At 39.0% G+C, this 22,604-nt stretch overlaps 1 protein-coding gene and 2 pseudogenes across 4 annotated transcripts in view; 2 read left to right on the forward strand and 1 right to left on the reverse strand.

Annotated features, from left to right (window-relative positions):
- Window positions 1-7,457, forward strand: part of DOCK11 (dedicator of cytokinesis 11) — a 237,142-nt gene extending 229,685 nt beyond the window's left edge. For 2 of the 3 annotated variants that reach the window (XM_053579535.1, XM_053579536.1), the window contains 4 exons: window positions 115-305; window positions 762-862; window positions 2,331-2,469; window positions 6,991-7,457. In XM_053579535.1, coding sequence (XP_053435510.1) covers window positions 115-305; window positions 762-862; window positions 2,331-2,469; window positions 6,991-7,110 — 551 coding nt within the window. In that variant the 3' untranslated portion in view covers window positions 7,111-7,457. Of the gene's footprint in view, window positions 1-114; window positions 306-761; window positions 863-2,330; window positions 2,470-6,820; window positions 6,839-6,990 lie in introns of all 3 variants that reach the window. The other variant, XM_053579537.1, reaches the window with a different exon arrangement.
- Window positions 7,458-18,546: 11,089 nt separating this feature from the next.
- On the forward strand, window positions 18,547-19,680 carry LOC128577341 (exosome complex component CSL4-like; annotated as a pseudogene).
- Window positions 19,681-19,832: 152 nt separating this feature from the next.
- LOC128577342 (NADH dehydrogenase [ubiquinone] 1 beta subcomplex subunit 7-like) lies at window positions 19,833-20,295 on the reverse strand (annotated as a pseudogene). Its single transcript, XR_008377560.1, has one exon. The product of XR_008377560.1 is annotated as an NADH dehydrogenase [ubiquinone] 1 beta subcomplex subunit 7-like (transcript).
- Window positions 20,296-22,604: the final 2,309 nt, after the last annotated feature.

A 22,604-nucleotide genomic window follows, 5' to 3' on the forward strand; every position in this document is an offset into this window, starting at 1 on the left:
CTTCTAGAGAAGGCATGGGGAGGAAAATTAAGCACCATATATTTTTTTCATTCATCTAGTTGTCTTTAACAAATGATTTTGTAAGACAGTAAATCAATCTTCACATTTTAATAGCTTCCAATTCGTTTCCCTACGTGAAGAAGAGGATTCCTATCAACTGTGAACAGCAGATTAATTTAAAACCAATTGATGTTGCTACTGATGAAATAAAAGATAAAACTGCAGAGCTGCAAAAGCTTTGCTCCTCTGCTGACGTGGACATGATTCAGCTCCAACTTAAATTGCAGGGCTGTGTTTCTGTGCAGGTACGTTGGTTGTGCAGCATGTATTAAATGTTTCCTGATGTTTCTTTTGTTTCTATAAGGGCACAGAGCAAGAATTCATTGTAATCGTGTGTTGTGCTCTTATTGAATGCCATATGCTATGCATTACTTTTCATTAAAGAAAAAATGTATTTAATTTTTATTAATTTTGTTTTATATCAGAAGACTTTAACAGCAATGCCTATGACTGGTAGTCAAGCCCTGTATTTACATACCAGAAATCGGTAACTTATTTATTAGAATATCATCTTTGTAGATTATTTGCTTCAGTTAATAGTTTTTTTTTTTTAAGCAAACTTGCAGTAAGCATAATAAATATACTATTCAGAAATGGATTTCTTGTGTGTTTGGGGGCTTCATAATAAAAAGGAGAGATCCAAAAACTACTTTTGATTATTACATTCTGATAATACTCATTTTTGTCATTTTGTAATTTAGGTCAATGCTGGTCCATTAGCATATGCAAGGGCTTTCTTAAATGACAGTCAAGCCAGCAAGTATCCACCTAAGAAAGTGAATGAGTTGAAAGACATGTTTAGGTAAGTGTCTTAAAGTCTTCAAATTAGATCCCTATTCTTTTACATCATTTTCTTCTTTTTTTTTTTTATTAAATCATAGCTGTGTACATCAATGTGATCATGGGGCACCATACACTTGGTTCATAGACCATTTGACACATTTTCATCACATTAGTTGACATAGCCCTCCTGGCATTTTCTTAGTTACTTTGCTAAGACATTTACATTCCACATTTACCAAGCCTCACATATACCCTTGTAAGAAAACAAAAACCAAAAAATCACTCCAAAATTCCCAAAGTATTCACCAAATAATACCCCTCCAAAATAGAACGTTCTCTGAGCTCTTTTACAGTATCTATGTGTCCTCCTAATGGTACTTTAAGTAGCATGGATATGTGTGATCTGTCTCATCCTGCAGGACATTAATAATGCCCTAAGGAAAAAGGATTAAATATGCCAATTTACTATATTGTTTTGGGTATTTAAAGTGACACAAACACAAGTCTATGTTCATTTAATGATTTTCTTCATTGCTCAAATAACCTTATGTTAATAGCATTTCAGACCATTTAGGGTAGGAATAAACATGGGGCTGGAAGTACTGCATAGGCTGGCTCCTATCTTCTGTCCTTATTTCCACTTGGATTCTGCCAGTCTAGAGCATGCAGTATCTTGTCTTAAGTGAGTAGCCCTGCAAACAAAAGGATGCATAAATTCTTACATTAGGAAAAAATCTGTTTAACACATAGAAGGAGGTTGCATTCAGATCAAGAGAAACATTTGGGTGAAGTAGTCTGAAGAGAATGATAAGCTGCTCATTTGCACCCAGCTTATTTCATTGACTTTTCTTTCTGTGCGTTATCACCTGTTCCAGGTTGCAGAGTAACCATTAGTCATTCATTCACCAATATTTATTAATGCTCAACATGCACAAAAGACACTACTAGTTGCTATGGCAGGGATATAAAACAAATGGGCCACGAGATACTTTGTTCCCTAATACCTACACTCTAATTTGGACATTGAACATAAACACATGAAACAATAGAAAAATGCTTTTATGATAGGTCATCAGCTCTCTGTCTTTAACAGCCCAGGGAAGCTCCACACCAATAGCTCCCAACACTGGACTGGGCACATAAGCCCAAAATAAATTCTTTTTGAATGAATAACTCACTATCTACAATTGCAAATTAATATTAGCACAGCTTCAGTTGACATAATACCAAGTAAATGATTGAGCCAGTAGGTTTTCTAGAAGGTATGTATGTATCTTGAGCTAAGAAACCACAGGGCAAAGGTTGAAAACAAAGGAGAATGTATTTTAGATGTAGGAAGTGACGTTAACAAATGCACAGTGACAAACTATAGGATTCTGATCTTCATTCTAGGAATGCCATGGTTAAGTTGAGTTATCAAATTAATTATCAGTGAAAAACTTCTAAGAATAAATAACACAATCTTCGTCTTTGATGGTTATCCACAGGAAATTCATACAAGCTTGCAGCATTGCACTTGAACTAAATGAGCGGCTAATTAAAGAAGATCAAGTTGAATATCATGAAGGCCTAAAGTCAAATTTCAGAGACATGGTGAAAGAATTGTCAGACATTATCCATGAGCAGGCAAGTATTAGGGTGGTTGAAAATGAAAACATGATCTGGGGTCCCTAAAGTGTTGCTTAGTAGAGTCTGTTAATTCAAAATGCATTACCTTAGAATTACAAAGTCTGTATTTTAAAATTTGTTTGTGTTATAGTTAATCATTTATTTAATATAATGCAAATTGTGTTTGCACAATTACCTAAAGCCATTACTAAAGCAGTTATCAATCATAAATTATTTTGTTCTTTGTGCTATAATGTCATTAGAAGTGACTAGCTGAGCAAGTCTGAACTGATCTACTGTGAACATGTATAAGAGTCTCTCAAGAAGAGTCCTAGAGATATGAAATGATTGGTTTAGTAGCCAAGTCCCCAAATGAGTATCCCTATCTTGGTTGTTAAGAAAACAGATACTGTCATTTAAGGTGATATTTTAAGTGATTTCCAAAATTTGGGGATTGTCTTCATACCTATGCAACCTGTAAAACTCTCTATTTTCATAACATTTCTTAGCATTTTAATCTATGACTGTTAGTGACAATTACAGCTGACTTAGTAAAACAGAGTCTGAAAAATATAGAAGACCTGGTCATCACATAGCCACATTATATCATAATTAAGTAGTTACATGTTTTATATAATTGCTGGCCTTTATAGAAAAACTGAGTATTCCTGGATTGTCTTGGTAAACTTCATGCCTACGGGATGCTGAAATTTGTGTCTGTAGCCACTCTGAATGTGGATTGTCACCTAAGTGTTTTAACATCTTTTTTTTTTTTTATTAAATCATAGCTGTGTACATGTTTGTAAAAGTCGTGAGCTTACTGTAAAAACTCCTTCATTTTCTCACTAATGAAAATAGCCAATAGGATAAATATTTCCCCAGAAATACTTCAAAGGCCAATTTTTAACAAATTGAGGATCTTCATAAGAAACAAGGATAACTATAACCTTTAAGGAACACATTTTCAAAGCTGATCCTGAAAAGGAGAACCTTATTTGTCCTCATATCTGCATTTTGGTGATTGCGTAAGAGCAACTGCTTTCCGTGGGGTACTTACAGAAAGGCCCAGTGTTTACTACCCAAAGAACTGCAGTGCAATGGTGGGAGAAAGCAGAAGAGAGAGAGTTCTAACAGCAAAAGCTAGTTGACTTTCATTTTAACTCTGCCTCTCTGCATCTATTTTGTGTGCTTTTCTTAGAAAGACTCGTGGGAAATTTCATTACAATCAGCCCAAAGTTGACCTGAGTGACCAGGAGTCTACTTTGTAACCATTGTCATCTTCTCAGTATGGAGAATCAGGGCCAGCCAGATTTTTATCATTCTATGAGACCAATTATCTCAGTCTCCTATGTGCCCATTCTCTGCAGCTGGGAATCTTGATGGCTTGAGGAGTCTGGAATGAGTGTTGTGTCTTCTTTTTTCCATCTTTACTTCTGTTAGCCAACTTAGGGATGAGTGCAAGCAGCCCCAAGGCATCCCTTTACCACTCAGTTTTTGGAGGCCTTTTTTTTCCCTTCTTTGCAAAGAAGCTAGGTGATCAGCCCTAGGAGAGTAGGAAACCATCCCACGTCCTGTATTGTCTGTACCTCAAGTTCAGCCCATGAGAACAATGGGGGAGTATAACTCTCTTCAACACATAACTATTCTGGGGTATGCTGTTATCAAAAGACTATATAGTTGGTTTTTAGAAACTATCTGGTTGATGGGGTTTTGTAATGCATACATAAAACTCCGTAACTCCTCCTCCTCCTTCACAAAAGATACAAAACAATTTCACATGCTGCTTTAAGCCAGTGTATACTGCATTACAGTTATTTCATTTGCATGCAGCTACATGACCTAGTCTTGAACTCTAAATTATTCAAATTGAAAGCAAATTATTCAACTTGCTATTATTACTGTGATCAAGATATTCAGAGTGGTTGTTCTATAAAGGTTTGGTTATAGGTTGTTTCCCCACTCCCCTGTGCTATAAAGTTTTTTTCCCCCAGAGCATGAAATTTTTTCAAATCTACTTTCCTATTTCCCACCTGTCTGTATCAGTTATTTTCGGAAGTTATGGCTATTTTTCTTAGTTGTAGAGACCAGTATTTTAGACCCTTGCTATTACAAGTTGATAGCTAACCAAGAAAACTGCAATTTCTTTTAACTTACCATCTATGCAACTATCTTGTCATTACATGTCATATTCAGGTGTGCTTTACTTTAGGCAGATGTTGATTTATAGTGAATTTTTATAAATTGAATAATATTTCCCATTAGTTTCATATAAAAGAGAGCCTTCTTTTAGTCTTACATTTGAGACATATTATGCTTCACAAAATAAGACAAAGTGTTGGCTGGGTGTAGTGGCTCACACCTGTAATCCTAGTGCTCTGGGATGCTAAAGCAGGTGGATTGCCTTGAGCTCAGGAGTTTGAGACCAGCCTGAGCAAGAGCAAGACCCCAAAAACTATCTTGGGCATCATGGCAGGCTCCTGTAGTCCTAGCTACTCCAGAGACTGAGGCAAGAGGATTGCTAGAGCCCAAGAGTTTGAGGTTGCTGTGAGCTATGAGGGCACTCTACCAGAGTGGGTCTGTCTCAAAAAAAAAAAAAAAAAAAAGACAGTGTTAATGTGTACTGAAGTATGAAAGAATCTGTTGCACTCCATAAATGATTACTTGATGAAAAGACATGGCCTGAATATTCCTTGGCCCTTTTCAATGTAATCTGTTGACAGCTTATCAAAATATACAGTCCTTTTAAAACTGTCTTCAAGCTTTTGGCTTTTTAAAAAGGATTTATGGGCTCTGCGCCCATAGCTCAGTGAGTAGGGTGCTAGCCACATACACTGAGGCTGGTGGGTTCGAGCTCAGCCTGAGCCTGCTAAACAACAGTGACAACTGCAACCAAAAATAGCCGGGCATTGTGGCAGGTGCCTATAGTCCTGGCTACTTGGGAGGCTGAGGCAAGAGAATTGCTTAAGCCCAAGAATTTGAGGTTGCTGTGAGCTGTGACTCCACAGCACTCTACCAAGGGCGACATAGTGATACTCTGTCTTAAAATAATAATAATAATAATAATAATGAATAAATAAATTAAAAGGATTTATGCTATCTTTAAGCTACTAATTGCAGATTTTTTTTTGAGCCAAAGAGTCTCACTCTGTCGCCCTGGATAGAGTGTCATGGCATCATAGCTCACAGCAAACTCTGGGCTCGAGAGGTCCTTTTGCCTCACTGAGTAGCTGGGACTATAGGTGCTCACCACATCACCCAGCTAGTTCTTTCTCTATTTTTAGTAGCGAAAGGGTATTGCTCTTGCTCAAGCTGGTCTTGAACTCCTGAGTTCAGGTGATCCACCTGCCTCGGCCTACCAAAGTGCTAGGATGACAGATAATAATAATTACAGATAATAATACAGATAATAATAATAATAATTACAGATAATAATAATAATAATTACAGATTTCTTAATCACACACAGTCATGGTGGCCATTGTAGTGTTGGCTTGGTAGGTTGTGTAATTTCTTCACAGTGAGTTCCCTATTTGTCGTATTCTGATAGATGTGCATAATCATTCATCTCTTAAAACTTCTAATATTCAGATTTGTGTCAGGAGTTAAGGTTTTTATAAGAAGAAATTTCTCTATTATAGACATTCTTTAAGCCTTATGATTTGTAACAACACGAATGATATGACTCAGTACTAGACCAATTTGTGGGCATGATACTGAAATTTCAAAGCTAACTTGAGAACCAAGCACTGAAAGATTGAAACCTAAGTTAGGACCTCATAGTAAACCAGTCATACTGGTTTTTTCCCTCCATCTAATCTAAGCATAAGATTTCTGTTACTTTTGCTTTGTATCATACAAAATGGATAATTTTAAAAATATTAATGCTGATATGGATGTATATATGTATGTACTTATGGGAATATAATATATATATTTTTATTAAATCATAGCTGTGTACATTAATGCAATCATGGGGTACAATGTGCTGGTTTTATATACAATCAGAATTTTTGAAGCTCTTTATTTCCAGGAAAAATCTTCTGTTATCAGTTAGCTTATATAATCATAGTGTATCTTTTTAAATATACACTTATGACTCATATCTTTATTTAGTATTATTTGCAAGTCTCTAGGGAAGAAACATGGGTATCTGCTTGTTTGAAAACCTCCAAAGGTGATTCTGAGAACCAGTGTGTTTGGAAGATGACCCATAAACTCATCTCAGAGTACACTGTTTAGAGCTTTTGTTAGGACCATCTGTTAAAAAACATTTCATTTCGATTGAACATTTGCATTTTACAATCTTTTTTGTTCTTAATCAGTAACTAGATCTTTTCTGCTTTTTTGATATGCTGCCTTTGTAATACAGCTTTGAAGACTGAAGTCGGTAATGTTATTCTTTGCTCTTTCTGCTTTCTGTCATTTTAAATAGCTAAGTGTCAGTGATAAATTGAAATATGCCTGTAATTTCATATACACATTCTTTTTTGGCAGTGGCCATTTGCTTCATGATAACCATGCGGATTTCTTTTGTTTTAGATACTACAAGAAGACACAATGCATTCTCCCTGGATAAGCAACACATTAAATGTATTTTGTGCAATTAGTGGTACATCAAGTGACAGAGGTTACGGTTCCCCAAGATATGCCGAAGTGTGAGGAAATGCAGATGTAAATGACAATGAGACTGACCTTTCTCAGGAATATTTGGAGCTGTGCAAATGTTAAAATTTAAGGATTTGATATACGTGGAGTGTTTCCTCCTGACACCAAAATCTTCATGCTTTCAAACAGGGTGCTTATGTATTTGTAAATATTTAAGCAACTTGAAAGTGCCTGGAAAATTGCACCACTGTGCTTGGTTTGTACTTTTTTAGGTATATCTATATGCTGAAAAGTAGAGCTCAAAAACCTTAACTCAATTTGCTTAATTATTGCTTAAAATAATAATAGTACTATGTAAAATTGTATAATGGAACACAATAAAAGGTAAAACTTATTTGTAATTAGAAGTGAAGGAAATAATATTTTGAACTTAGCATTTTTGTTGACAGGAAGCTCAATTTATTATGAGTACTAATCCTTGGAGAAGAAAATTGATGGCATTTCCATAAAACATGAATATTTCACATTGGGGAGATAATTTGAATTCTTGCCAATTAGTAGTCAAGGCTGGGCCAAAAGAATTAACAGGAAGATTTCAGAAGGAAAGGATAGACATAGAAATACCAATCTTACTGTTCCTTGTGGTTTTGATCTGATGGTGGTGCTACATAATCAAGTGGGTTTTTCTCCCAACTGCAAGACATACAAGGGATTTATATGGGGTATAGGTCTCTGTAGCAAGCAGTATTTGTTACATATCTTCCCTGTCTGGGGCTATCCACAAAACTAAGCAAAACCCTTCTGAGAATTTGTAGTCATTATATCCTGTGCAAGTTCAAAATTTTAGCAGCAATCTGAGGAGGGAATTTTGTAACGATTATTTTCTTCAGTCACAGGCTAAGAAGCATTTTGACAGAACCTTACGGCTGCAGCATGTCTTGGGTCAGAATATATAAAGCCACAAATTTAGCAACTGCTATTTTGGGATTGTATTTCTATTAATATTAAGAAATCTCATTCTCTAAATAATTCAGGAATAAGGTATAAAGAACCTTTTAAGCTTGAATTATCCATATAATTTTGGCTGCCTTTCATGTAAACTTCAAGTTCTGGACTTATTTTCCTTACGTAGTTTAGCCCATTTTACAGATGAAAAATAGACACTGAACTATGGATTGCATGGAGCCTTGACTTTTTGAATACTTTGTGATCAAGTAAATCTTAGAGATTATGCTCCTGACTTAATCATGTTTCCATTTTTCATTACATACCCTTTTTTTTAGCTTTCAGGGGAGTAGTAACTTACTTTCTAAAAGTTAATTTTGTATTTTAATAAAGGATTCCAAAGCATTTCAGAGGCAGTTTATAATTCCTTAATATCTTGGAGTAACTTGTAGTTATTTCACCTTTCACATTTGGCAGGTATGTGTAAAAAACTATCACCCAGAGTGAATGCTTCCATCTGAGAGGCATCTTGGAGAAACTCCAGCACTCTTCTGTCAATAACCAGTCCCCATTACATCCCCAAGCATATCATATTCCCTGTGGGTAATTTTTAAAAGTACAATAAGTGGCCCCTGTTCCCAAGGAACTTGCAATCTAGTTAAGGAGGCAAGATTTACACAAAATTAAATAGTACAAGTATTGACAACGTGTCAGACATGAGAGTTGTATCTGAGTATTGCCACATGAATGCCACTGTCCATAACTCTCATCACATTAAAGGAAGGCTACCGTGAATTTTAAGTATTCAGGGAGGGTTTTGTGAACAAAAGCTTTGAATGGGCTTTCAAAGATAGGGAGGCTATTCTAAGCTGGAAACCCAAAGTGTAAAAAGAATTAGCAGAAGTTTGGAGCATGGTGAGACCAGTTTTGTTCAGGGGAGTAGTAGATAATAACTCCAGAAAGTTTGGACCTAGATTTTAGAAGACCTTGAATACCAGGCTAATCGTGTTTGGATTTTACTCAGTAAGCATGAGGGGGTTGGTCAAGGTTTTTAAACAGAGATTACTTAATTCAATGTTATTTTTAGAAATTTAATCTTTTCTATTCCTGCCAGATATATTGGTGGTAGATGGAGATGGAAATAAGGAAACCAGTTAGACAGCTATTGCAGTAATCTAGTTATCAGTCCATAGGCCCCTAGACATGAGTAACATGAACAAGAATGGAGAAGAAAGAACAAGTACAAGAGACATTATGTAGAACTACTAGACAAGACTCATCGCTTGGCTAAGGAGAAAAAAGGAAAAGTCAAAGATAATTTTGTGTCCTATGGCTCACGAGTTCTCTGTGTCATGGCACAGTTCCACTAGATTTATTTTTTTCAACTTTCATTCTAAGGGCAGCAAGCTATAGAGAATAAAGTGGAATAGACTAGAGAAAGCTAGGTAAATCTGTCTTGAAATACTGCATGTGTTAGTTATTACTATTTGCATAGTTTAATGATTTCATGAAATGATGTGGCCTGTACGAATTAATTCACACCAAAGAATACACTTCTTCTATATTTGCTGGGTTTGCAATTAAGCTTGAGTCCCCTTTCCCCTAAAAGCTATTGTTTTCTTAGTCTTTGAACATATCGTGAAATCTGAATAAGTCTCTATTGGTAGTGTTAATTTCTTGCTACAGGGAAAAACCAGAGAGAAAATAAGAAATTTCATGCAATTTTTCCTAGTAATCACTGTCACCAATGACATAATGTATATAAATGGGATTGTTCTTATCATATTTATATGATTTGGCCACCTATGGAAAATATCATACACATCTTTTTTAATATGAAACAGAAATGGAACCTTGATCAATATATCATCATAGAACTAGAGATGACTCATTAGTTAATTAATAAATAAGATAGGACATCATAATAAGAACCCAAGCCTTTTCTTATAAATTATTAGCCTTCTCCAAGGTGAAGAACTTGAGTGATGTATTAAAATAATAGAATTTTCCAAATTCTTTAAAATATTAATAATTAGATGTATATGTTAGGCTTCTGATCCACAAAATGTTGGACTACTCAGTTCTGACAGTACTAGTTCAGCTATCAAAAGACAAAGGGAAAGGAAAATATGAGAATTGGTTGAGGATGTAGAATGGGTTTGTACAACATGGCTATGCCCCTATCCTGGGAGTTAACAGTAAGAGTGCTTTGTTTACCTGGTCCTTCTAGTCTCTAAGCACATAATAGTTACTCTCTAAGAAAAGTGTGTATATCTTTATCCAACTCCTGCTTGAAGCTGTGAAAATTCTTCATAGATTTTGCCTCCATGCATGGCATTTTAAAACTTTTTGCAACATGCTTTTCCCTCTTATTTCCTCTTTATTGAGATTTAATTCATATACCATACAATTTACCCATTTAAAGTACACAGTTCAATGCTTTTTAGTATATTAAAAGGTTGGGAAACCATTACTATTTCAACCATTTTTATCACCCCCAAAAGAGACCCCACATGCACTAGCTGTCACTCTTCAGTTCCCATTAGTTATCTCCCAGCTCCTGGCAACCACTGATCTACTTTCTGTCTCTACAGATTTGCCCGTTCTGAATATTTAATATAAACAGAATGGTACAATATGTGCCCTTTTGTGCCTGGCTTCTTCACACAGCATGATGTTTCCAGTGTTCATCTGTGTTATAATATGTATTGGTACTTTGTTCTTTTTTATGGCTGAATAATACTCCACTCTATGGATATACTGTATTTTAGCCATTCATCAGTTGATGGACATTTGGGTTATTTCCACTTTTTGGTTACTGTGAATAATGTTGCTATGAACACTCATGTACATGTTTTTGTGTGGATATGTTTTTAGTCCTCTTGGGCATATACATGGGAGTGAAATTGCTGGTAGGGTGGTAACTCTCTGTTTAACCTTTTGAAGAACTGCCAGACTATTTTCCACAGGAGGTGTACCACTTTACATTCCTACCATTAATGTATAAGGGTTCCAATTTCTCCTTATTCTTAACAACACTTGTTATTACTGCCTGTTTGACTATTGTCATCCTGTATATGTGAGGTGGTATCCCCAGGCTAGTGATGGTGAGAATTTTTTCTTGCTTATTGGCCATTTTTGTATCTTCTTCAAAGAGATACCTATTTAAGTCCTTAGCCCATTTTAAAATCAGGCTGTTTGGTTTTTTATTGTTGAGTTGCAAGGGTTCTTTATATGTTCTATATTCAAGTTCCCTCTGAGATAGATGATTTGAATATATTTCTCCTGTTTTGTGTATTGATTTTCACTTTCATGTTGATGTTTTTTGAAGTACAAAAGTTTGTAGATTTTGATGAAGTGCACTTGGTCTATGTTTTCTTTTGTTGCCTGTGCTTTGGTATTGTATCTATGAAGAACTTTCCTAATTCAGATTCATAGCGATTTATACCTATGTTTTCTTCTAAGAGTTTTACAGTTTTAACACTGTTAGGTCTTTGATCCATTTGGAGTTCACTCTGTATATGGTATCAGGTAGACATCCAAATTCATTCTTTCACATGTGGAAGTCCAGTTTTCCCTGCACTGTTTATTGAAAAAGCTATTCTTTCCCCCATTAAATTGTCGTGGCACCCTTATCAAAAATGAATTAATCATAAATACTGTACATGGGTTTACTCTAAACTCTTAGTTCTGTTCCATTGATCTATTTGTCCTTATGTTAGTACCATACAATTTTTTTTTTTTTAGACAAAGTCTCACTGTGTTGCGCTTATTAGAGTGCTATGGCATCACAGCTCACAGCAACCTCAAACTCTTGGGTTTAAGCTATACTCCTGCCTCAGCCTCCCAAATAGCTGGGACTACAGGTGCCTGCCACAATGCCTGACTATTTTTTTGTTGCAATTGTCATTGCTGTTTAGCTGGCCCAGGCTGGGTTCAAACCCACCAGCCTGTATGTATGTGACCAGCTCTCTACCCACTGAGCTACGGGCACCAGCCAGTATCACATAATTTTAATTACTGTTTTTCTTTAGTAAGTTTTGAAATTGAGAAGTGTGAGTCCTCCAACTTTGTTATTTTTCAAGATTGTTTCATATATTCTGGATCCTTTGCATTTCCATGTGAGTTGTAGGATCAGCTTGCCAATTTCTGTTGTTTTTTTTTTTTTTTCTTTCTTCAATTGTTTTCGGAGAGTTTTTTTTCTTTTTTTTAATTATTAAATCATAGAAAGAAAAGAAAGAAATCAGCTGGGACTTTGGTAAGAGTTTTGGAGAATATTTCTATGTTAACAATACTAAGTATGCTTAGTCCATGAACACGGGGGCCTTTTCCATTTATTTAGATTATCTTCAATTTCCTTCAACAACATTATGTAGATTCTTTTACTTCTTTTGTAAAAGAAGTCTTATACTTATTTTGTTTATTCTTTAGTATTTTATTTCTGCTATTATAAATGGAGTTTTCTTAGTTTCATTTTTGGATTGTTCATTGCTAGTTTATAAAAACACAGTTGATTTTTTTTTGTAGAGACAGAGTCTCACTGTACCGCCCTCCGGTAGAGTGCCATGATGTCACACGGCTCACAGCAACCTCTAACTCTTGGGCTTACGCTATTCTCTTGCTTCAGCCTTTAAAGCAGCTGGGACTACAGGCACCCGCCATAACACCTGGCTGTTTTTTTGTTGCAGTTTGGCGGGGGCTGGGTTTGAACCCGCCACCCTCGGCATATGGGGCTGGCACCCTACTCACTGAGCCACAGGCGACGCCCCACAGTTGATTTTTTTTTTTTTTTTTTGCAGCTTTTGGCCGGGGCCGGGTTTGAACCCACCACCCCCCGTATATGGGACCAGTGTCCTACTCCTTTGAGCCATAGGCGCTGCCCGATTTTTTTCTTTGGTGCAGTCTCACTCTGTCACCCTGAGTAGAGTGCAGTAGTGTCATAGTTCACAGTAACCTCAAACTCTTGGGCTCAAGCAATCCTCTTGCCACAGCCTCCTGAGTAGCTGGGACTACAGGCACCCACCACAATGCTTGGCTAGTTTTCTATTTTTAGTAGAAATGGGGTCTCACCCTACTCAGGCTGGTCTCAAACTCCTGAGCTCCAGCAGTCCACCCACCTTGGCCTCCCAGAGTACTAGGATTACAGGCAAGAGCCACCTTGCCCAGTTATATACAATTGATTTTTGTATACTGATCTTATCTTCTGAAACTTTGCTGAACTTATTAGCTTTAATATTTTTTGTGGACTTCAGGGGTTTTCTATAAGATCATGTTATCTGTCAATATAATTTTAATAGTCCTTTTCAATCTCTATGCGTTTTATTTCATTTTCTTACCTAGAATCTGTCTTGCCCTTCCTGTATAGAGTGTTGAATAGCAATAGTGAGAGCAGACCTCATTGTCTTATTCCTGATCTTCAAAGCTTGCAGTCTTTCACATTTCAGTATGGTATTAGGTGTGGATTTTTCATAGATGCTTTTTATCTGGTTGAGGAAGTTTCCTCCAGCATGCTTTGTATCTGTTTTCTGATTCAATTTTCCCTATACGACATCTAGGGAAATGGACGTACAAATGGTTAAGAAATGTACTCAAGGCACAATCAAATTAGAGATAAGATCAAAGTATCCTGACTTACAGTCCAGTGTTTGCAACTGTACTATTTCCTATGGTTTCCTGCTACAATTTCTTGTATCTTCTAGAAAGACTTAAAAAGATTCATCTCTTCCACTTTTGTACTGAAAAGGTAAGCTCCATAAAGCTAGAGTCTGTTTGAATTTTGTACTTCTGTTTTTCTAAGACCTGGCACAGAATAAGTGCTTAAGCAATCTCAAGGAAATAAAGCCATCTTAGGTAAACATATACCTCTAGAGCCTTTATTATGTGCAAGGCAGTGTGGGCATATATCCTAGCCCGCAGAGAGATTGTGGTTGAGGGAGATAAGAAATATTCACATTAAAAAAAGATAATGTGAAGAAGTCTGATAATAGCAAATCAGTGGTAATGGGAAGTGCTTGAAAAAGCAGGGCCTTTCTAAGAGAACCGAAAAAGGCTTCGTGGAAGAGATAGGACTTGATCAGAGCCTTGAAGGATGGGTAGGAACTAGCGTGTGTGTGTTGAGGAAGTACCTTAGGCAGAGTTTTTAACAGGAAGTTAAAAATTTAACTTCTTTATTTTCATTGTTATATCAATTCTGACCATTAAAAGCAATCCTTTCTACCCAGGACATGCAAAGCATAAATAATAAAATACTCATAAAATCAGGTAACATTCAGATTCCCTCATCCTATTTTGGTCTTAGACTCACCCTGAGTAATTAGTCTTTTCTTTTTATCCAGAACATTTATACTCAATTTGCTTCATCCTCCTGATAGAAAACTTTTTCAGCCAGTCTCGATTTCTGATCTACAATTCTCGGTCTTTACGTACCATCATGTTTAGTAATAATCATTGCTTCTCAGTGGTTTGCCTAGGCTTGTGTGTCATATAGGCTCTAGATTCCTCATCCTGCATACTGATCACAGATGCCTTTCAAAGATCGATGGAAGCTATCATATGAGCAGATAAGGGCTACAGTCTTGAAATTGTTGACCATTCATTCATCATACATTTATTGATCACCGGCTGTGAACCAGGTATATGAATAATCAAGGGAGTATTCAGAGGTAGATACACAGATCTAGGTAGGATAACACAATTATCATCTAAGGAATAGTGTAAATTTAGTCTTTTTCCATCACTAACTGGACTTAGTCTTTCAAATTTGGTGTCCTTGAAGAGAAACATCTTATGTTTCTTTGATGAATATGCCTAGGAATGATATATTTGAATATTTAAAATAGTGATTGAGAAGCAAAAGTAAATGCAGATGTGGATTTATGTTCAATGCAAAGCTGACCAGCTCCTATATGTACTCATGCAGGGAATTATTTCAGATATCACTGGTGTAGTCAGGATTTGAGACGCCCCCAGAGCCATTATAATAGCATGACAATATTATAGTACTGTGTTAAACTAATCTAAGTCTAGACACAGCACACATGCAAGAAAGTGGATGAGAGGAAAAAGGGTAGAGTTGACAGTTATCCACATCAGAACAAGTACAATGAAAATGAAAGACTTTCAGAAAGAAACCTTGCTGCAGTTTATTCCACTGCAACCTACAGTAATGACAAGGACAACTGAATACAATTCAGGTCACATGTAAGGGAAATTTGCATGGAAATAATTTTGGGTATTTACACAAAATATTTTATTTTTGAAAATAAGGTAACCTCACCATTATCACCTCCATTGTTATAGAAACAAAACTCAGAATTAAAGTTTTATCCCTGGAAAGAGAATCTTTGGTGGTGGGGATTCCAATTCTCCCTACTGTTTTAACCATTTTGTGATTTTTCTCATTTCTAGTAGATCCACCACCACAGTGATGGCCCCCAGGCATGTTACATTATAGTTCTGTGATTCTAGGTATGATGGTTAGGTGGGGTGGCTCATGGGATAATTGGGGTCCTCATAGCCTACTCAGGGACTTTAGCTGCCCTCCGTCTAATGCTTAAATTCTCTTTTTACTTTTTATTTTTGAGACAGAGCCTCATTCTGTTGCCCTCGGTAGAGAGCTGTGGCATCACAGCTCACAGCAACCTCTAAGTCTTGGGCTTAAGCGATTCTCTTGCCTCTGCCTCCCAAGTAGCTGGGGTTATAGGCACCTGCCACAATGCCCAGCTATTTTTGTTGTTGTTGCAGTTGTCATTGTTTAGCAGGCCTGGGCCGGGTTTGAACTCGCCTACATTGGTGTATGTGGCCAGCACCCTACCCACTGAGCTACAGGTACCTCCTCTAATGCTTACTCTCATCCTGAGAATTTTGGCATTTCCTCTTCATAGCATAGTTAAGTACACAGACTCTGAAGCCAGACTAACTGAATCAGAATCTCATCTCTGTCATTTACCACTCTATGGGACTTTGGACATATTATTTAATCCATGTATGCCTTCATTTCCTCATATGTAAAATGGAAGTGTTAATTGAACCTTCCTACTAAAGTTATTCTGAGGACTCAATGTAGAACTTAGAGAATGTTGCCTGGCACGTCTACATAATCATTTTATCCACATATGTGCTAGCTATAACTATAATCTTTCCCCCAAAACATAGGAGAGTTTCACCAGCCATTTCTGGGCCCATCTCTTCATTCCCGGTAGAAGTGGGACAGGGATAATGGATGGGTCAAGGTGAGGCTATTTTTGCCATTTGATTTTCCACAGGTCACCCCTGGGCTCCCTAGCTCTTGCCATATGACAGAGATCTGTGCCTCCATGCAGGGACATTACTTCCTATGTGGCAAAGGCACCAGCAAATATACACAGATGCTGGCATCCTGGATGGATTATCAGGCCTGCCTCTGTGTCTGTCTTCCTGAACAGAAGCCAGCTGTTTAACTTCATAGCTTTTAGGATTCTGAGGATTGGTTGGGCAGTCCCGTGTGGGCCCTAACTGTAGGGCCTCTCTGCTTACTGGCATCTCCTCTGATTTCTTCCACTATCAGAAGTACACAGAAGTGGCTTTGGACTTGAGATTCAACGAGTGGGACTTACTCTCAGAATAGTATTCTCTTTGTAGAGAGCCTCTAATACACAGCCTCTTTCAATTGAGTTTAATTTATACCCCTCATTTGAATTTCCCTATCAGTGCTCACAGATACCTATTCCACTGCTCTCTTGTAGATAACTGTTTTCCCAGTTTCCTGTTCCTTGCTTCCTACCTATTTTTCTGTAACTATAGAAACCCTTTATGGGCAACATTGCCCAACCAATCTTGTTTAAAGATGTTTCATTCTCACTTTAGGCGATGGGGCTTGGAGTTGAGATCTACCTTGTCCTTGCTTTCAAGTAAAGCCCTAGCCCCTACCTCACAGGACCTTCCTAGGCCTGCTGCCCACTCAGTCCTTTTATCTCTCCAGGAGCACCCCCATTCTCTTATACGTGCACTCTCCTCACAGTAGGTGCCTGATGTCAATGTCCACTGGCTGAATCAGTTTCCACAAGCATGACCTGTAACTGTAGCCCATCTCCCCTAAGGGCATTGCTCAAGTCTCTGCAGCTGGTGGTGGGGAACTGACATTTTAGTATCTAAGGAGTCTTTTTTTTTTTTTTTTTTTTTTGGAGACAGAGTCTCAAGCTGTTGCCCTGAATAGAGTGCAATGGCATCATAGCTCACAGCAACCTCCAACTCGGGCTCAAGCAATCCTCTTGCCTCAGTTTTTTCATTTTTAGTAGAGACAGGTCTTGCTTTTGCTCAGGCTGGTCTCAAACTCATGAGCTCAAGCAATCCACCTGCCTCAGCCTCCCAGAGTGCTAGGATTACAGGCGTGAGTTACTGTGCCTGGCTGTCTAAGGATGAAACAGCCCGGCGCGGTGGAACTTTAGGTGAAACTGACTCTGATTTCCCTTCATCCACCCAAGATCTGAAATTTTTCTTAGAAGTGGATACCTCTCTGCCCTGGTCTCCCTGCCTGCCAGATGTTCCGCAGCAAGGATTTCCTTCTCCAGATGGCCATGAGGAAATCAGTTTCTGCTCCTGCTGTGCCTCCTCCTCCCGCTCTGATACGGGGACATCCCTAGGAAGTTAGCTACCCCACGCCCTCTATGAGGATGTGGCTGAGTGGGGATGGGGCATCTTGCACTTCCTTTTTCCAAGAGGCCATCCTTACCACTGTCATCCTTCTCACTGACCCCACAAGCTTACTTCATTGGTTGTTTGCTCCATGGTCCCTTAGGTCTTAGAACAATGAGTCTTAACTGGAGGTGATTTTGTCCCCCAGGGGACACTTAGCAATGCCTGGAGACATTTTTGGTTTTCACAACTGAGGAGAGGGTATTGCTATTGACACCTAGAGAGTAAAGGCCAGGGATGCTGCTAGACATCCTACTATGCGCAGGCAGCCCTCATGACAAAAATGTATCAGGCCCCTGTCGTTAGTGCAGAAGCTGACAAAATGTCTTGGAAGGACTGCCTGCCTCACTGGAATTTTTGATGGCTACTCCACCAGCTGATTTTTCCTCAAGGACTCATTTGCTGATCTTACCACCAATAAATCTACAGGGAGATCTCTCTTTCCCACTAATGGCTATTTGTACTCTCGATAGCAACTCTGCCCCCTTGCATGCTTGAACATCACAAGCAGTGGTGGTTTGCCTGACCTTCATGCCCAACTCTGTACTTCGTCTGCAGGTTGGCCATACTTAGGAACTTGAGGGTGCTCAAGGTCTGTGTCACGTTCTCTGTGGCTAGCCCTTCCACTTTCTGGGGAAGGCTTTCTCACTACTAGCAACTCATCCACAACCAAATAACTGCAATTGCTGCTCCAACCTATGAAGCAATTTAGTTCCTCAAAACCCAAGACCTCTAAGTTATTAGCCTTAAGGGAAAATTGTAAGTCTGGAGGACTGTCTACTGAAGGACATAAACATCAAGTCCTATATCTATGGAAAGACATACCTTGTTAGAATTAAGACCTCTCTATATCTGTCAATTCAATGTCACCCCAATCAAAATCCCAGAGGATTTTTAAACTTGACAAAATGATTCTAAAATGTATTAGAATAGAGATGTAAATATAGCTAAGAAAAGCAGGACATGGTGGCATGTGCCTGGAGTCGCACCTACTAAGAAGGCTGAGATGAGAGGAATCACTTGAGCCCAGAAGTTCAAGGGTACAGTGCATTATGGTCACACCTGTGAATAACCACTTGGAACATAACAAGACTCCATCGTGAAAAAGCACTAAAAAAAAGGGGTGGGGGAATAAGGAGCAGGAGTTTGCCCTAGCAGACAGTAAAATGGGCATTTACTAATACAGAAATAGGCAGAAGAATTGTTAACAGGATTCAGAATAGATGCAACTGTATGTAAAAATGTATATGATAAAGGTATTTCAAGAAACAAATCAATATATAGTGTTGGGATAATTGGCTCAGCATTTGCACAAGTTCAAGGGATTTCTGCCTTAATAGTTATGCAAAATAGATCCGGGCTTTGGGACAGTGGCCGTCATGGCATCACCTGTGAGACACAGCATACCCGGCAAACGTCTGTGTAACTTGGAGGAGGGCAGCCCGGGCAGCGGGACCTACACCCGGCACAGCTACATCTTTTTGTCGCTTGCCGGCTGAGCAGCCATAACTGCGCACTTCCTGTGGTGTCTGTGATGAGAGAAACGGCGTCTCAATTACTGCCAGATGTGGGAGCTATTGTTACCTGTAAGGTCTCTAGCATCAACTCACGCTTTGCTGAAGTACACATCCTATACGTGGGGTCCACACTACTTAAGAACTCTTTTCGGAGAACAATCCTCAAAGAAAATGTCTGAGCAACTGAAAAAGACAAGGTTGGAATTTATAAAAGTTTCCGCCCAGGTGACATTGCCTTGGCCAAAGTAATCTCCCTAAGCGACGCACAGTCCAACTACTTGCTGACCACTGCCGAAAATGAGCTAGGAGTGGTGGTAGCCCACAGTGAGTCAGGTGTCCAGATGGTTCCCATCAGCTGGTGTGAGATGCAGTGCCCTAAGACCCACATTAGGGAGTTCCAGAAAGTGGCCCGAGTACAGCCTGAATTCTTGCAGACCTAAGAATCCACGTTTTACCCCATTGAGGATGATAAGCTGTTTCTAAGACTACACACGTGGAAATAACACCAAGATGCCATTGTCTTTATTCAAATACTTGGGATCGCAAGCAACCACATCTAGAAAAATCTTTTAGGAACTTAGTAGGTGGAACTTTTTTTTTTTTTTTTTTGAAGGGCTTGGAGGCTTTTAATTTCTTTGGTCCACAGGGTGGGGCACAGACTCCCTATAGAGCCACCTCAGGAGCCACCTCTCCAGTCCCCTTGCCTTTGGCAGCCTCTGCCTCCCTCTGCTCCCGTCGCTTCTTCCGCTGGAGCAGCCGCCGTTCCGTTCAAACTCCTTCTTGCGCTTCACATAGCCAAGGTGTTCACAGTAGTCCCAGTCGTGCGGCTCGTGCTTGCAGGCCAGGAAGTTGGGGAAGCTGTCACGCTTGCACTTGAGCAGCCGGATGAGGTAGTGGGCACAGTAGTCCCGCTGCTGGAGCGTCAGCTGTGCATCACTCATCTCCTGCTGTGTGGCCACCATCTCACGCTCCTTGCGGTCTGGGAAGCCGTAGTCGGGAGGGAAGGTGGGCATCCGCAGGGGGTCGGCCTCCACAGAAGAATCGCCCAGGTAGGGGCGAGCCAGGTGGGCCCCCATGGCTGCTGTCCTGGAACATTTTTCTTGTCAACCTTTCAGTGGATTTCATTCTCTTGAATTATAACAACTTGTGTTTTGGAGACACCAGCAGCAAAACTGTGTGATTTCAGAAATAGCCTAGTCCTCTTAACAATCCTTATAAATGCATATTTTTTTGCTATGACAAAGAAAACATATTTACTAAAAGGAAAAAAATAGTTATGCAAAATAAATTTGAAATTGCTTAAAGATTTAAATGTAAAACAAAACACTTTAATACAAAAAATTGAGCATGGGCTCAGCGCCTGTGGCTCAAGTGGCTAAGGCGCCAGCCACATACACCTGAGTTGGTGGGTTCGAATCCAGCACGGGCCTGCCAAACAACAATGACGGCTGCAACCAAAAAATAGCCAGGCGTTGTGGCAGGTGCCTGTAATGCCAGCTACTTGGGAGGTGGAGGCAGGAGAATCTCTTGAGCCCAGGAGTTGAAGGTTGCTGTGAGCTGTGATGCGACAGCACTCTACCCAGGGTGACAGCTTGAGGCTCTGTCTCAAAAAAAAAAAAAATTTGAGCATACATTAGTATGTGTACAATCTTGAGGTGAGGGAAGTCTGAAGACTTAGAAGCCAGAAGTTTAAAAGGAAGAATGGTTAATAAATTTGATCATGTAAAGTTTAAAACAAAAATAAAGACGAAAGAAAAGTAACTGGGTAAAATGCTTGTAGCACAGAAGATAGATTAAGGATAAATATTTTTAGTGAAAAAAGAGCTCTTACTAATCAGTTAAGATGAAATTTCTCTCTCTGTTTCGCTTTGGTTTTTTTTGAGACAAGAGTCTCTGTCGCCCTGAGGTTGAGTGTGGTGGTGTCATAGCTCACAGCAACCTCAACCCCCTGGGCTGAAGTGATCTTGCCTCACCCACCCAAGTAGCTGGGACTATGGGTGCCCTACACAATGCCTCTGGCTAGTTTTTCTTTCTTTATCTTTTTTTTTTTTTTGCAGTTTTTGACCAGGGCTGGGTTTGAACCCACCACCTCTGGCATATGGGGCCGGCACCCTACTCCTTTGAGCCACAGGTGCTGCCCACTAGTTTTTCTATTTTTAGTAGGGATGGAGTCTCATTCTTGCTCAAGCTGATCTCCAACTTCTGAGCTCAAGCAATCCACCCACCTCAGCCTCCCAACGTGCTAGGATTACAGGCATGAGCCACCGCACCTGGCTTAAGATGAAATTTCTCAATAAGAAAATGAGTAAAGGGCATGAATAGGTGATTTGCAGAAGGGCTAATACAGGGGTCAATAAATGTGAACAAAAGTTCAACTTTATTATCAAATGTAAATTAAAAGAGTAACAGTCAAAAGATAAGAAGACATCTGTTTTAAACTCTAAGAAGGAAGCTAGTCTAAAAACTTCAGAGACAGTTTATCTGGGTTCCTTGCTTTTTCTCCGTGCATCTTCCCACCCATAACCTGGGTCGTCCCACAGGAGGTCCCTTCTCTCCTAACCTCCTGGTGAAGATGGAGTGAGTCAGTCTCACTACATGTGCCAATAAAGACTCTCCCTCCCAGTTCAAGTTGGTTGGTTGATTGTTTTTTGGTTTTGTTTCTGCTTTTATGGTTTGGGACAACAGACCTTTTGCCAAGGGGACTAACACCAAGAATTGTCCAGGTGAGGACTCACCCCTGAGTCGTATCATAGAGGTTTCACTTTGTTCTGGTTAGCACAAACCTAAAAGCGTATCTGAGCAAAACACAGCCACCACAGCATTTATACAACAGGAATCATGCTTAGGTATTAATACAAATGAGCTTCCCACAGGATGGTAAAAAATGACAAAGAAGAAGAAGGTGTGGAAGGGAATGATGATGTTAATAATAATTCATATAGTCCTCAACTATGTGCCTGACACTATTCTAAAAGAACTCATTCAATGCTCACTACAACTTTTCTGAGGTCACTACTAATATCATGCCCCATTTTATGGATGGGGAAAATGAGGCACAGCAAAGCTAGATAACTTGTTTGAGATCATACAATACATGGCAGAGGTTAGGCATGGCCGTATGCACCGATGGTCTCAGCTACTTGGGAGGCTGAGGAAGGAAGATTACCTGAGCCCAGTAGTTGCAGACCATCCTAAACAACATTGTGAAACCCTATCTCTCTTAAAAAGAAAAAAAAAAAAAAAGTGGTAGAGTTAGAATTCAAACCCAGAAAATCTGGTGTGAAGTTCACACTTAGCCGTCACACTGAGAAGAATCAAGGGAGAAAAAGGGGAATTATCCACGAGAACAAAAACAGGAGGAAGTAAAAAAGAAGAAAACCTCAGTTCACCAGCACAACAGAAGACAGTTGCTAG

Source organism: Nycticebus coucang, chromosome X (genome assembly GCF_027406575.1).
Source record: "Nycticebus coucang isolate mNycCou1 chromosome X, mNycCou1.pri, whole genome shotgun sequence".
Classification (NCBI taxonomy): Eukaryota; Metazoa; Chordata; class Mammalia; order Primates; family Lorisidae; genus Nycticebus; species Nycticebus coucang.